At 52.3% G+C, this 15751-nt stretch overlaps 4 protein-coding genes across 4 annotated transcripts; 1 reads left to right on the forward strand and 3 right to left on the reverse strand.

The window, feature by feature from the left end:
- Positions 1 to 528: 528 nt before the first annotated feature.
- CTHT_0025720 (transcription factor TFIIIB component-like protein) lies at positions 529 to 2520 on the forward strand (the record flags this gene model as incomplete). The annotated part of the gene is made up of 1 exon (XM_006692969.1): positions 529 to 2520. The coding sequence occupies one exon, from the start codon at positions 529 to 531 to the stop codon at positions 2518 to 2520; it is 1992 nt and encodes a 663-aa protein (XP_006693032.1).
- A 1028-nt stretch (positions 2521 to 3548) lies between these two features.
- On the reverse strand, positions 3549 to 5216 carry CTHT_0025730 (putative excision repair protein; the record flags this gene model as incomplete). Its single annotated transcript, XM_006692970.1, has 6 exons — positions 3549 to 4124; positions 4189 to 4524; positions 4590 to 4669; positions 4738 to 4810; positions 4937 to 4984; positions 5199 to 5216. 6 exons carry the CDS (start codon positions 5214 to 5216, stop codon positions 3549 to 3551), a joined length of 1131 nt encoding a protein of 376 aa, XP_006693033.1.
- A 1030-nt stretch (positions 5217 to 6246) lies between these two features.
- CTHT_0025740 (uncharacterized protein) lies at positions 6247 to 7746 on the reverse strand (the record flags this gene model as incomplete). Its single annotated transcript, XM_006692971.1, has 1 exon — positions 6247 to 7746. The coding sequence occupies one exon, from the start codon at positions 7744 to 7746 to the stop codon at positions 6247 to 6249; it is 1500 nt and encodes a 499-aa protein (XP_006693034.1).
- A 6524-nt stretch (positions 7747 to 14270) lies between these two features.
- Positions 14271 to 15537, reverse strand: CTHT_0025750 (uncharacterized protein; the record flags this gene model as incomplete). Its single annotated transcript, XM_006692972.1, has 4 exons — positions 14271 to 14549; positions 14645 to 15123; positions 15205 to 15325; positions 15436 to 15537. 4 exons carry the CDS (start codon positions 15535 to 15537, stop codon positions 14271 to 14273), a joined length of 981 nt encoding a protein of 326 aa, XP_006693035.1.
- Between the last annotated feature and the right edge of the window lie 214 nt (positions 15538 to 15751).

Raw genomic sequence — 15751 nt, forward strand, 5'->3', positions numbered from 1 at the left:
CCTCTGAAGGACTGGCCTCTCTGCTGAGGAAGAACGGGCGATACGCCGCATTACTCCGTTAGCGCGTTTCTTACTGTAACTTTACCTTCCGGGGCGCAAATTTCGCCCGCTGAAAATCCGTCTTTCCACGGGGGGTCCACACTATTCCTGTTTGGGGCTAGCGCCATACCCACGCTGCAAGCTGCCCGCTTGACTTCCAGGACCCGCCCACTTTTTTGGGACTTGCGCCGTCACGTTTCCCAAGTCCCAGGCGCGCTTGCGGCGATTGACTCTTTGTTCAGTAATTCGGGGAGTCGCATCGCACTCTGGCCACAAAATTCACAAGCTTGCAAAATTTGACGCTCGTCCGATCTCCAATTCCGGTCTCTCCTCAAGAGTCTTTGATTTTCTAAGGCACGGTTGATTTCTTACCCTTAATGTTTTCCCTCGCCGTGCGCGAGCTTTTGCGCGTGCGCCGATTCTGGTAACCGAACCACCAAAAGTGTTTGCTGCGGGGCAGTGACCCCCCCCCCGAGTCCATACAACAACATGTTGAACAAAAAGTCGAACATCAAGCCGAAGGCGAAGGGTCAGATTCGCCGACCTGCTCCCGCATCGGCTCCCCAAGCTCCTAAAAGCCCTTCGCAGTCCTCTCAACAGTCGCCCACGCAGTCCGTGGCCAAATCTCCAGAAGCAACACAGCATGTCTCTTCCCAAGAGCCACAGCCTGCCCCGCCTTCGACAACAGTCGCTCTCGTCGACGACACGACCCCTGTCCCAGACAACGCCACATCCCACGATGTTGCGACAGCTTTGCCGGTAGACAAAGAATCAGAGAAGAGCGCTGTGTTGGCGGCATCTAAGGAAACTGAAAGCTCAGTTCCTGCAGCAGCCCCCGACGTCTCCGGGGACAAGGGTTCCAGTCCCGAGCCTACCCCAAAGGCTCCCGGCGCTATTTCCGGGACACAACCATCCCTCTCCTCCAAAGAGGCACAATACGCATTAAAACAGCCTCCAGTTTCACCAGATAAAGCCCAATTGACGGCCCCAGCTACCAAAGCCCATGGTGACGGGAACGCTGGTGCGCAGGAGCAAAGCATATCTGCGAAAGCCGCAGTAGCCACTGCCTCCATATCCTCCCAGGTCTCAGCTCCGTCAACCGAACCCTCAATATCTGCTCCAGACACTGCTACTTCTACTAACCCAAATTCTTCCACAACCACTGGCCCTTTACCAGAGACAGATGATACCCAAACATCTGTGCCTTCGGCCGATAGCACAGCAACCAAACAAACCCCATCAACAGCTGAAACTGCTCCTGAGTCTACGTCCTCCTCTGGACAGCCACAGCCCACAAAAACAAAACAAACTCGCAAGAGGAAAGCAGACACCTCTATTAATGGAGAGTCTGCCGAGAAGATCACGGCAGCTCCTCAGCGAAAAAGAACTCGAATACGACCGGTAATAACCGGTGACAATGACGAAACGGAGGGATCGCAGTCTGCTGCTCCCAGGCACTCACGTGCGAAACGTAGCATGTCTTCAACCGCTACAGCAGAGGCTGGGGGAAATGGGGATGCCGGTGCAAAAACGAAACGTAGGGGCAGTAGGAATCGTCGCGAGCTTACACCGGAGAACTCAGAAAGCATAGAGATTGATGTAACCCAGATCAAGATGGCGGACCTGGCTAGGGACCTCCATATCGGCAAGAAGTTCAGCCTACATGATGAGCTTATGGAGCGCGAACGGGCTAAGCGGATGCGATACAACGAGAGGAGGAAACGTCTCCAGCAAGGCCTACATGACGAGGAAATTAACAAAGAAGAAGGCTCCGGCTCAGGTTCTTCCTCCCAAGGCACTCCGGCTAATGATACCAACAACGAAACCCCGATGCCCCAAAGACGGACCGCCCCCATTGGTGAACAATATCAGATCGTCGACGGCGAGATTGTTCTGGATCACCGCTCCCTTCAGGTCGACTGGCATGCGCGCGCGAGAGAACAGGCCGGCGAGATGATCGAGGTCGAAGAAAACGACTTCACACACCACACAACATCCGCCACCTACCTCCGTCGCAACCTCAAACCGCAGCAATGGACCGAAGAAGAAACGGAACTCTTCTACCAATGCCTCCAAGCCTTCGGCACTGACTTCGACACCATCTGCCGTCTCTTCAAGGGCAAAACCCGCAAGCACATCAAACTCAAATTCAATCGCGAAGAACGTGTCAACCCAGAGCGCGTCAATGCCGCCCTGGTCGGTAAGAAGACCGTCGCCTGCATGAGCATTGAGGACTACCAGCAGCGCACGGGCGTCGAATACGAGACGGCCGAGGCCATCTATGCCGAGCAGAAGCGCGCAGAGGAAGAGTTTGAGGCGCGCCAGAAGGCGCTGCAGGACGAGAAGGCTAACGAGGCGCGTCGACGCAAAGAAGAGGTGCTCGCGCAGCTGAACAGTACAGTTGAGGGGGAAAATGATGATGCGGCCGGTCGCAGGGGCAAGAAGGGGAAAAGGAAGGCCGCGGGAATTGTTGGGCTGTGAAGAGAGCCTGGGGAGGTAAGCATGCCCTTCAACGAGGGGCTAAGAGCAAACAGCTGCACATCAAGGGGCCGGTAAATCTCGTTGATTTCATGGGAATGGTTGGGGTTTGATCTTCACTTCATTCCCACCAACCCTCCTTTCTTTTTCTCGTGCGAGTACCCTACTTGTAAGAGATTTGCTCGATGTCTATAACAGAAATAACAGGATCGGAACAGGGTGAACACAAAAACAGGAGGGAAGGCTCTGGTCACCTTAGCTACCTAAATTTCCTCCATAACGAGCATTGATAGATACCCTCTTCCTAGCTACCTAGTAAATACTCTCATGGTCAATTAGCACAGCAGCGACATTGGCTGTTTGATGTTCCTCCCTTAATTTGGAAGGACGAAGAACTAGAGGAAAGCTGACTTGCGGCAAGATGATGACCATACTTTCTGATATTGAGGCTGGGTAAGTATTAGAAGGAAAATACTGGATGGAATTATCTGCTACGTATGCTTCAAGCCCATAATCACCCATCCCAACCTTACTCTCTTCCGGGCCGGAAGTCTCAAATCATTGAGCAATTGGTCATAGGACGAAATATCGCACCAAAAAACCCTCAGATTCAGGAAATAGCAAAGATCAAAGGGGAACACAAGCCACCGGCTCGTTGTCCTTGATGACCTTTGGTGCAACAGTTTCTCTTTTTTTTTTTCTGCCATTCGTTCTGTTCTCTGCCGGGTTCGCAGATGAAGATGAAAAAAAAAAAAAAAGGCACCACCCAAACCAAGCCAAAAGCAAACGTAGCGTCTAACCCATGTGACGTACGCTGCCTCCATGCGCTAGCCGTTAGGTGTGAAATTGCCGACAACTCCCAATATGATCTGTGCCCTTCCCCTTTCCATTCCTTCCAAGTCCTTCCCATTGATACCTTTAGAGAATCCCAGGGATATTACTAGATCCAGATAACTGTTGCCATTCCCCTCCTCCCTCCTCCCCACCCTGCTAGTTTATTATCGACTCAGCATGGTTAGGGTCGCAATCCTTCACTGCTGGGGAAGGTCATCGTCATCATCGGGCTGGTCGAACAAGAAGTTGGCAGCCAGTTCCTCATTTTTGTCGCAGGCAAAGTAGGCCTGGATGGCCTGGTCCTGGGTGAAGCCGAGGCGAACCAGACGCTCAATGGCATCGCGCTCCTCCTCCGTGACCGAGATCTGGTGCGCACCAGGCGGGAGCGGGGCATCGTCGTCACCGGTTTCGCTGAGCAGCTCGAGGAACTGATCAGGGTTGGTGGCGATCACATGGGCGAGCTGAGGGTTGCTGGCGCTCAGGGTCTGAAGGATGGGCTCGAGCATCTGGGGCTGTTGCTGAACAACCTGGCGAAGTTGCTGGAACTGAGAGTTGTGGCGGAGCCACTCGAGGTTGCCCAGACCCTGCTGCTGAGCAGCAGCACCGGCGCCGCTAGCGCCGCGGGAGCCAGAGCCCCGGCCCTGCTGGGCGGCGAGATCAAAGAGGTTCACGTTATCGTCCTCAGGAGCGGCAGGTGCCGCAGAAGGAGCCGCAGAAGCGCCAGCCGGGGAACGAGAAGGCTGGGCTTCCTGCTGAAGGTGCGGCGGGATACCCTAGATACAATCAGTCAATCAACATATCAACATGCGCTTCTGTAAACCAAGAAAGGCTTCCTACGTTCAGAAGATACTCGACAGCGCGCTCAGGGTTGTTGAAGGCAGCGCGCATGGCAATATCGATCTGGGAGCGCTCGAAGCCCATCGCCTCCATATTCGCAATAGCTTCAGCACGTGCGGCGCCAATGGCAAGCGAGTTGGGATCCCTAAAGGCCTCAGGGTCGGTCCTGGTTGGCGTCGGCGTCGCGGGGGCGGCAGCCGCAGTGGGAGCCGGGGCAGCGGCTGGAGCTGGAGCCGCCGGGGCAGCCGGGGTCGAAGTCTGAGCAGGAGCAGGTGTCGCCGGGGCCGCAGCAGATGACGACCCAGCAGCGGGAGCCGACTTGGGCTCTGCCTTAGGCTGTTAGATAATAAAAAAAATGGTTAGCGTTGCCGATTAGGTGCACAGCTCGACCAACTCCTCACCTTTTGCACAACGCAGACGACGAAGCCCTTCTCCTCGATCTTATAACTCTCTACAGTGTCCTCATCCTTGAGAATCTTGCCTGAAGATCTTGTCAGTGGTGGGCGGGGGAGAAACGAAGGATCAATCCGTCGAAGGCAGCGAGCATACCAGAGTAGATGAGCTTCTGGCTCTTAGGATCCCAACCCTGGGAATCGGCGATCTTCTGCTTTACAGTCGAGATCTACCAAACATTGGTCAGTTTGTATCCGATAACGGCGTCACAGTCGTTGCGCCCATCGCTGCGCCCATCGCAAGTCTGGCCATGATGTCGAGAGGATCGAGTCGACAGGAAAGGTGATGAACCTACAAGGTCGGTCGGCTCAGCCTCGACCGTAAACTTGTTCTGCTTGAGATCCTGATGGATGAAAGTATGGAATTAGCATCATAGTCATGGATGGTAAGGGCGCATCGTGTTGGTGAAAGGTCAACGAGGAGGGAAGAAGGAGAGCGGGGCGCATTCCGGAACGCGACAGGCGGCCGGTAGCCCCGCGAACTTCAACCTCGAGACCCAACGCCGAGATTCCGGAAGTGTGTGCGGAACGCAGATGTGTAGATGTGCGAATACACACCTTGATGGTGATCTTCATGTTGGGCGATTTAGTTGTAGTTGCCGCCGAGACGTCGCTTGCAGGAATCGGCAGTCGATACGATTACGACGAGTTTTCTGGGAGGGGTAAGCAGTGGTGATGGATGCGCGAGGCTCTTTGCAGCGTGAACCAGGTCGGAGACAGTATTGGCGTCGTTGCAGTGGAAAGAGCTGCAAATTGCAGTTCTGGAAATCGGTGGCAAAAGGGAAAGAAGGAAATCGGAATGGAAGAGGCAGGAAATGTGTGACTGTGGGTTGGTGAGCAGAGAGAGATGCACTGCTTAAGCCTTTGGATCGAAGTTGGTGGGGACCTGGGCGCTGTGGGCACGCGGCATGCTGTCGCCTAGTCAAGCAGCAGGCCAGCAGGTGGGGTGCTCCACTCCCGCTCACTTTTGTACGTGCTGTGCCCGGATATGATGTGAGCGGACAGGCTCACTCTCTCATGCAGCCAGTCCGGGGGCGCACAAGCTTGGGCCAAGCCATCGGGCCTCAGGCTGCGGTTCGAGGTCTGCCCAGCACAACCATTGGACTGGAACCGTGAGCTGTGAATGAACGTAACGAAGTAGATAACAAAGACGGAGGGGACACTGCCAGACAAGAAGGGATAACAACCTGGGAGATGTTCTCTTCTTTCACGCATTGTTGCCCACAACAAACGAAACAAGTGTCCCACCATAAATCTATCCATATATTCGTCGTTACTGTCATCAAGAAAAATTTCCGGTTTGTAAATATGCGTACAGATTGTGCCACGCCCTGCATGTCCTTTGTTCTTTAATTCCCATTTTCCATTCTAGCTCCTAGGCCAGGTCCCAGCCAACATCCTGATCCATCCTTGGCCCATCCAGAACGCCATGCTCAGGTATCAAGACCGGTATCATCAATTCCTTCAACCGAAACTCCTTTCATGCAAATCAAAACCCAAAATCCGACCATATGAAACAGAAGGCATCAAATCCTCAACCAAAGGGATCTATCCAGGGCATGCCAGTGCCCTGAAAACCTCTAAGCTGCACCAGTCGCCTTAGGAATCACAACCTCTGCCCAACTTCAGCCTCATTTGCCTGGCTGCCAGCTCCCTGGCCCCTCCGTCCGGTATGCGTTGCCACACTCTCACGAGTCCCGGCGTTGAAAATCCAATCCGGGATCGGCGGCGTCATTGTGCTCTCAGTCTCGACCTCGGGAACAGCAAGAGCCCCCAGCTCATCGATCTCCGGCACCGTCTCTGTTTCCCTCGTCTCCCTCGAGCAGTTGCTCTCCATGCGGCGATGGAACGAGTCCAGTGACGTGGCACGACTGAGCGGGCTGGGCACCACCGGCATGCTGTCACTCCGCAGGCGGCGCATGCTCTTGATGCTGCGGATGCTGGCCTTGTCCGAAATGACGCCGCCCCCGTTGGGCGCTGCGACTACCATTGTGCCGGGAGTCGCGATGGTTGGAGGGGCAGGAGAATTCGACCGGAAGAGAGGGTGAATGTGAGACTCACTGTGCGACACGTGCTGGGTGAAGCTAGTCCGTTGTGCCTGGATGAGGGCGCTTGTCGGCATGGGGCTGTAGCTCCGACTACGACGTCTGGCGCTCCGTGGGGGGGGCTCTAGCTTTTCCGTCGAACTGTTGGAGCTATGAGTCTGGGCCGTAATCGGGCTCGCGGGGATGGGTTCCAGGACGTGACTGAGAACAGGCGAGGAAGAAGGTTCTGTCACCGTCTTACGGTTCTCGGTGTCGACTGAAGATGTGTCCCAAGAATCAAAGCCGTCTTCTACGCAGCCAGAAGGCGGAGTGTACACCGGGGGAACCTCGGGAACGTCGATCGAGGCAGTTCGGCGCGAAAACCGTGAGCTGGTTGACAATAAGCGAGTCTTCGACGAGATGGGCCGCACAACTTGAGAAAGTGACGAGCGAATAGAACCTGCAGACCGCCCAGCACTCGAACCGGGAGGGCTCCAAACCTCAACCGACATCCTCCCCTTGCGCTTTTCTGAAGCCGGGACCGTCTCGTGGTATGGGATCGACTTGACTTTCGGCAGCGGCCGGTCATTACGGTTGGAACGGCCCAGCAAATGCATTCCGACTCCTTGTGCCCGTGCTGCCAGGGCGTGGACGACGAAAAAGACGAGTTGTACAGCAAACGCAAGCCCCAGGGCAGTTGATGCCCCAATCATCAGATCTGTTGCCTTCGAGCCCAAGATCGTGCTGTTGACATCATCAACCACCCGGCTCAGACAGATCAGGCTGGCCACAGACACAGCCGCGCCGACGGTGCACAGGACGACACCTGTACTGAGCCATAAATTGCTGAATCTTCTCAAACGAACGACGGGGGTCCACTGGATAGCATGAGAAAGAACGAAAACGACGAGGAAGGCTAGCACGATCGCCTCGAATATGGCGGCAACAGTGGCAGTTATTCTGACTGACGATGCTCGTTGTGCGTCTGACCTTGCAAGGATGATTTGAGTTGCTAAAACGGCTGTTGTCGCTATGGATGCCGTGACTCCCAGTACTGCTGGGAGGATCCGTGGGATAGCCATGGTTCCCCTTGTGTTCAAGCACTACGGTTGCCGACGTCGGGTAAGTCAAACTCCTGCTGGTGTCGAAGGAGGAAACGGATCGGTGTTTATCGTGCCGGCGCTGGTTGGCAAACGGACATGGGTGAGCAGAAAAGCGGTGCAACCGCCCAAAAAACCATCCAAACGACTACCCTTTTCCTCTTATCAATTCTTGTCAAAATTCCCTTCAACGAACGTGCCAGCGGAGCTTCCAGTTCTTCCTCTGATCCGCGCACGGGTTCGCTAGCTTACGGGCTCCAATGTGTAAGTTCCCAGAAGCTAGGAAGAGTTCCTAAAGCGGCAAGAAAAAAAAGCAAAAACAAATGAAAACGTCCAACAAGTCCAGCGTCGGGGAACAATTCTGCGCATCAAGTTCAAAGCGGAATCGGTATAACTAAGCGACCAGTTGTGTTCAGGAGTTCAAGGTTCACTGCAGTGTCCCGCAGACCGAAGCAACCGCCCTTCAGCCAGCTAGTTGAGATGGACGTAACAAAACAAAAGTGGAAGGAGAGGCGATGAAAGTCTGGTCAGCCAGATGATGTGTGGTACTGGTAGGCGCAAAGGTAGTATAGCAAACGAAGGTAGGCAGGTTGTCTCAAGTGGTGGTAGGCTGTATAAATCGCGGCTGCTAAGCGGTCATATGCAAACAAAAGATAGCACCCCTGGAAAAGAAAGACCAAAAGCTCGGGCTCTGCCCCAGCTCTGGGGGTGGGCTCGCGGATAAATGTAGGGAGGCGTCGGATCGCGCGTGGAGTGCCCGGCTGCTGTGCCCCAGGGGCTATCTCTGTGTTGTTGTCAGCAAGCCCTTCCGTCCATGTAACCTGCGATGCCGTGCCCGGGCCTCGCTGGGCTATCCAGGCAAGCAACGTAGAACGTCGACCGTGGGCGTAGTGAGTTTGTGGATCGCAAAGTCGTCCCTTGCAGGGAAGCCGAGGACACCCTGGTCCTGTCTTTTTTTTTTCTTTGGCTGTTCCTAGCCCCGCCGTTCCCGACCCCTGGCTACGCCGGGCTGTCTGTCCTGGCCCCGAGACATCGCGGAGAGCCCCGATCCGGTGAGGGGGGATGGTAGCTTGTCGAGCTCTATCGAACTCCTCAGTTTGCGCGAATTCGAGACACAGCACTGAACATAGCAAGGAAGAACAACGGAGCCTCCTCCGCTGATCAATGATGCGAACTGCTAGCGCAGGTTGTGCGATATGCCATTTTCGTTTCGCGATCTGAAGCGCCGTCTACGTTTTAGGTAGCATTTGAACCGCCACAGCGTAGCTATCCGTCTCGATAGGAAACAAAACAAATAAAAGCAAAACACACTCCGCGATCACTTGTCGCTTTGACAGCCTCACAATGAGCCGAGCAACAACCCTTCCGAGTCGCTCTTGAAGCGGTTTGGAACCCTCAAATCACCCTTCCTCAAGGGCTCATAATACAAAACCACGTCATTAGACTCGGGGTTTGTTGGTAAGAAATTACAAGCCAAACAGAAAAACTGATTCATCGCATATGACAGAACCAACAGCATGCTCGCCATACAAGATGTTCGGAAGCAAAGAAACCCCGCTTCTCACAACAATTCTCCCCTCGTCGGGTCCGACGTGAACCTCGATGTCGGAACAAATGAATGGAGCAAGCTCAAGAAAACAAGGGTATCGGGATTGCTGACTACATTGGCCCACAAACTTTGTCTCTTAAGAGCATCCTCTAGCGAGCTAGAACGAGATTTTTCATGCTCTAGACACGCTACCAAGTCGCGTAGGTAATACTCCACGACCTAGAGGGAACTATTGCTACCAAATATTAGAATATCCCGCAAGCATTGACGTTAAATTTTTCGTTAGGAGAATCAATGTAGGAACAGCTAGCCATACATCCGGGCTCAAGGCCACATGTCTAGCTCGGGAAGGCATTCTCTTCGCCAAGGAAGGGCGCAGAAAACATGCCAAATTTGGCAACTCAGATGAACCTTAAAAGGACCTCAGCAGCAACGCTATCAATCGCGTTTTTCCAGCTTGGCAACATAAGCATGTGACAAACGTGACCAATAACGATGGTGTTGAGCAAACAACCTAACTTTAGCGCTGTTGTTACCTGCGTTTGTCTTGTTTATCTGCTGATGCTCAACAGCCAACAACATGCTCCCAAACCACCAAATCCCCGCGCGCCTGACGATACCAGGAAGAAAACCCTCCAAAATCAGTAACTCCCATTAAGCATTGTAAACAGTGGCTTCATGACCCTTCATGAACTGACTGCCTGGAGGGGCTGAGATGGATGTCAGACCGACGACCGGGATGAGGCGACAGTTGCCAAGACTCAAGCCAGGGGCCCCGCGCCACAAGACGCCCAAACAGGTGAAATGGCGGGTGCCAAGAAAAACGTTTTAAAATCGCGGCTTGCGTTGTCTTGGCTTTTTTTTTTTTCTCTTGTTTACTTCCCATCCCAGCTCGTGGGTTGTGGTTCATGAAGTCATCTAGCACAGAAGAAAGAAAATAACGCCGCCGACAAGCTTCTCAAAGCTGAACACGGCGGTTAGTCAGCAGTGACAGCGTGGCAGTACAGAGATGCCTTAATAATCCAGCAGAGGGCACAGCAGCAACCCTCTGCAGATGGTGAAACATCAGGACCAGTGTTTCATGGTGCTGCCGCATCGCGCATAGGAATGCCCAATGTCAACTCTTGCCAAGTCCAGTTGATGGCGCAGGTACCAGCACTTGCCGAAGCTGTGGAAGCACGGATCGTGATTCATCAGCAGGGTGGCAGCGGTTGGATCCTCCCAGCTGAACAGGATCGCTGGGCTACTGGCAACTGTCAACCAGGGATTCAATCAGGCCAGGCCAGGGCTGCTGGGCCAATCCAAAGCCCAAAGCTCCACTACACAGCCGGCGAAGGCTTCCATTGGAGCTTTTTTCCTTCCCCCTGGAAAGTTGGCGGTCGTGAAAAGTCGGACACAGATTTTCACGGAGCAAAATCCTCGTTTGACGCTAGCAAAAATTCTGGGACATGGGAGGTCTCCTCCCGGTGATTGCCGGCCTTACACATACTAGGTGCCGTTTGGAGCCGCCCTCTCCGAAATCTGAAGTTTAGGCAACACAATGGGGAGGCTAGACACAAGGCTGTTCAGACGATGATGGAACAACGGGAGCATCGAGATCTGTTGGATCGAGGCAAAGTTGACAGGTAATTTTCATCATATTTCCAGATCAAAACGCTAGGAGCCAACATCGACATAGCTTCTCATCTCGCCTCGCGGCCACAGATGGACGCAGCTGCGAGTTTGAAAGCCCGAATTGCTTGCACCCGCCGCAAGCCGCAGGATGTCCCATGTTTTCCATCAACACTTTCATGTCAGCCGCGCGCTGATTCGTCAATTTCACGTCTCCTTCTCCAGCCAAAAGGAAAAGGACCCGAGCCCAGGTATCCGGGCTCCGAAAATCCACCAATCTCCTCCCGTTTCCACGGTTCATGATGGGACTTGTTCCGTGTGTTCTTCACGTGTAAGTACACGGCACTGACTCTCATAGGTGCTTCTACGGCACCTTGCTCGATTTTGAACTTCCTTCTAACTCATGCTTACTTTTCGCCGAATGCACACCAAGAGCGATCTATGGTGCTCAACATCCGTGGATGTTCCTCCGTTCCGTGGTGATGTGAGACAAAACTTGCAAGACTCATCATTGGATGCCTGACACCCTGAATTTTTGTCGTTCCTGAGACCCTTCTTCCCCCGCTGGCCCGGGTTTGCCATGCGTCAATGCCGCAAAAAAACAAACTACGCCCGCAATAACTCCATCCATCATTTCCCGGGATCCAGTCCCTTGCAGAGAAGCTGCATTGAGAAGGCTCGGAACATTCTCGCTTTCTGTAGACTGCTTGCCGTCGTCCCGTCATTGTTGTTGGTGTTGCGGTTGCCATCCTTTCACATTCACAGTTCGCATCACACTCCCCATGGCACCGCACGGATGCTCGGAACCACATCGGCTTGCGATGCGAAATATATTGGTATAACTGCATGTTTAACGGACTATCAAGTCGGCCATTTGAGCAATGGGAAACGGAACTTCCTATCCTATAAGCTCCCTTGAAAGCCTTGCCGCTCCAATCCAATGACTGATGAATATCGGACAGTATGAGTTATCCTCAATGTATTGCGTTGTCCGCACTGTCCTCGGGTTGGCTTAGCCCGTGGGAGACCTCCTTTCATCTAACTTGGTTATCCATCTCAGCTTTATGTGCTTGATGTCTTCCCCACGATGGGTTTCCTGGGGTCCCAACTTAACAATATACCGTGGTCTCAATTTCCTCCACAACGGCGACCCCAGACTGCTAAAACCATCGTCCAATCAGAGGAATACCATCACATTGCCACGTCTACGCTACGCATGAACAAAGGTGATGGCTACTGAATGATCGGTATCTGTGTTGTGCGTCCGGACTTTTCTGGCCCCTGTTGATCAGAGCCTCGCAGTGGTTCGTTTCCTCAGGGCAAGCCCTTGGCGATGTCGTGTCGATCTCCGGGCCTGAGCATGCTGATCATTTCATGGTTTGGAGAGAGTCAGTATGTTTATCCGCACCCACCGGCCTTTACCAGAACTCCCGAGGCTATGTGGGCTGATGGCAGGCATTGGAGTTCCTGAGCTTTTGGAGTCAGCAAGTCGGAGTTGTAGAACATGACTCGTGGGAAAATGGGCCGGGTCCGGGGCGGAGTTGCGGGAGCTGCAGCTGGGCATGCCTGCATGCGGCGCCGACATTTGTGCCACAGCATTGGGAAGTGTGGAATCAATGACCCCAGGAAAGACTAAAGTTTGGACTAGTAGTTATTCTTACTTAGCTTATGGGCGATTCAGCTAGATGTTTAAGCGGTAGGTACGTAGATCCTTAGCATTTGTTTCCTTTGACGTCAGTGGGAGAACCATAGCTCCTTTTAAACCCTCACCTGCAATTGGGCTTCTCCCGGTGACCTTAGCAACATCCTCATTTTGGCCCCTAGGCAACCTCGAAAACGCCTTACCATAAATTCCGGAAGAAGAAAGAATTACCCGATAACAGATGTTACCTCTTGGAAACAAGATCAGGAAGTCAGTGGTTGATAGCTAGGGTTTAGTAACAAAACTGGTTTTTTACAAGACAAGCTAAGACATCGTTAACGTCTTTACCATCTGTCCACAAGTGACAAGTGATGCGGGAATGATCTGCAGTGTCTCAACTCCACGAGGAACTGCGCAAACTATTTGTTGAGTGGTCTTATGGTTCACAATTAGCTCAACCAATAGTTTGCGAATGGCCTCGGAAGAAATGATATGTCTAAGAGCATGTAACAGATGATTATTCTTACTCCCTCAAAAGTCGAGACTGTGTTTTTTCGATGCTTGACTACAGCATATGGATCTCAAACGTAAGCAAGGGGAAATCTTCTAATAGGTTTGTCCTCAGTAATGCTAAAATCCTACTTCAATGAACTGATTGTGTTGTTAGGCAATCTCCATGATGAGTGAGTGAATTCATCTTGGTATTCATGTCTACAGGTTCTACACTTAGAGCTATGTGTGGCTATAGCCTTTGTGAGATATCTGACTTCACCTAGAACACAAAGCCTCATTAATGAAAGAAGGAACATTCACCCTAAACCACTCTTGACAACTTAATGTGCAGTTGACAGGATAAGTTAATCCAAAAGTTAGATAGATTCCCACCATTCACGTAGGTAGTATAAACTATATATTACAAATTATCATGTCAAAAATCATAAGCAACACAGCTCTTCAAATGAAATGTTCCACCTCATATCTTCATCCTGCAATACCGCAAGCTGCCTGTCTAATTGTACAATGGTATTCAATCTGTCTCATCCAATCATACAATCCACATCCATCACATCAATCTTAACACCATCAGATACATCATCATTATCATATAAAATTTTCATTGAAAGTATGAGAAAAGAACATTGGGAAATTACCATGAAAGTGTCTCAACCGGTGGAAATTAGACAGCACAAGGGATTAGCAGAAAGAAGCTTTCCGTCAACTAGTAGATGATATTTTCTCGTCGGAAATGTCTATATTAGTCGGTCATTCAATATTGTCGTCATGTCAGAAAAGGAAAGCGAGGAGTGTCTTGTGTATTCTCGGTTGTAAAGCTGTCATACGTCCGCATCATGAACAAAAAGTATCGAAGGGAGGGAAATCGTCGGGTCTTGATATTTATCGTCAGTCACTGCACTTCGAGTCCATTATCGTACTATGTTGGTGCACGTGTTTGCATCATCGGTGCAGAGAACTTTCTTCCTGATGCAATGCTCCCATAATAGCGTCGAAATGAATTTTGCTGCAATTCATTCTTTGGTTGTATAAAGTTTAATAAAGGTCGTAGTCCCCCAGAGGGAAAGCGGGTGAGTCAAGGAAGGAGCTTTCTGGTCCGGAAATTGTCAAGGTTGGACCAACACAGAACAACAGTAAATGAGATTCATCGGCGTCTGTATCTCGTTTCCAGTTCTAGCAAACTCTTCTCATTTAGGATTGACAGGCGCGGAACCTCCTCCTCTTGCTGTTGGCGGCCCTATTGCTGGGTGTATATCTCTTGGCTGCGGAGGTTCCGTTAACTCGGGTGGGCTCGACTGCATTCTCGGCAGGAGTTGAGGGTACGGACTCGGTGGTCGAGGAGAGATTGGGGTATGTGATGGCATCGGAGGGTCCCTTGGTGCCTGCTCGGAACTCTGATGGGGATAGTATTCTCGCCGGAGGATATCTTCTCTTGAGCTTTGATACTCTGGGCCCGGGGCCGCCTGTGGCCTAGAAGCTAGTTCGTAACCCGACTCTCCCTGGGCTGGCTTGGGAGCAATCTCAGCAAATAGTGGCTTCCTTTTGACTGCCTGCTCTAATGGTACCTGAGGAGCTGGCTGTGGCGGCGGTTGACCCCGAAGACTTGGACTCTGAGGTTGAGGAGAATTAGGAGTGGGCATAGAGATAAGCCAATTATCTCTCTCTGCCTTCTTCGGTCGCCCACGAGGACGGGTTGTTGTCGGAGGAACAGTTATGCCAGTCCGGACAGCGGCCGAGGGGGGAGGGGCCCAACCATTGTTGGGAGGACGTGGCTGGATGTTTTGATGTTGTGTGCCAAGAGGAGGGATTTGGCTGGCGCTGAGGGGGCGAGGTCGAGGCGACATCGTCCCGGTAGAAGAAACAGCCTGCTTTTTGAAGCTTTGCTCAGGGACCGAGATGTCACTGAGAGACCTCCGCTTTGCTGATGGATTGACAATAGGCGTTGGCGTCTGTTGTATGTGCTCCCCAAATACCAGCAACGGAGTCTGTTGCGGTTGGTCAAACATGGCCTGGGCCGCGTTGATACATTGGCGCAGATTACGCCCTGGGATATGGTGTTAGACCTCGAAACTGTCCTTCGAGGCACTTCCCTAAAGGACACGATCAAGAACAACGAGCAACTTACCCCGAGGGACTTGGATGTCTAGGCAGCGCTGATCCAGTATCACGCCATTGTCTTTCAAGAATCTTATCAGATTCCCCACGTCCAACTGGTTGACTTTGACTAGCTCAGCCAGAACAAAGCGCTGCGGTACATTGAGTTAAGCTACGCACAAAAACAGAGAAGTGTGCAAAAGGGCAGGCAGATTGAAAAATGGGGTAGCGGGATATCCTAAGGTGGCAAGGAGGTAGGTACCTTCTCATCATCACTGAATGCATCCATGAAGGGTTCATTGCTGGAAGTAGCTTCACGGAGGTGTTGGAAAGAAGACGAAGTGGAATGAGGATGATTTGCCATAGGTGGCGGTTGGTCATCTGACAGTGTACCGGGAGCTGATAGGCATGCAGGAAAATAGACAAGAATTGAGTCTCTAGGTGAGAAAACTACCTGCCCAATGACCGGGACCTGACTGAGAAGAGGAGCAGCGATAACGGCCCGCGGATAAGGCTGGCAATAGAATATCTGTATTTAAAGGAGAGAAACAGAAGAGCAGAACGGTTGCTGAGATCCG

Source organism: Thermochaetoides thermophila (genome assembly GCF_000221225.1).
Source record: "Thermochaetoides thermophila DSM 1495 unplaced genomic scaffold scf7180000011816, whole genome shotgun sequence".
NCBI lineage: Eukaryota > Fungi > Ascomycota > Sordariomycetes > Sordariales > Chaetomiaceae > Thermochaetoides > Thermochaetoides thermophila.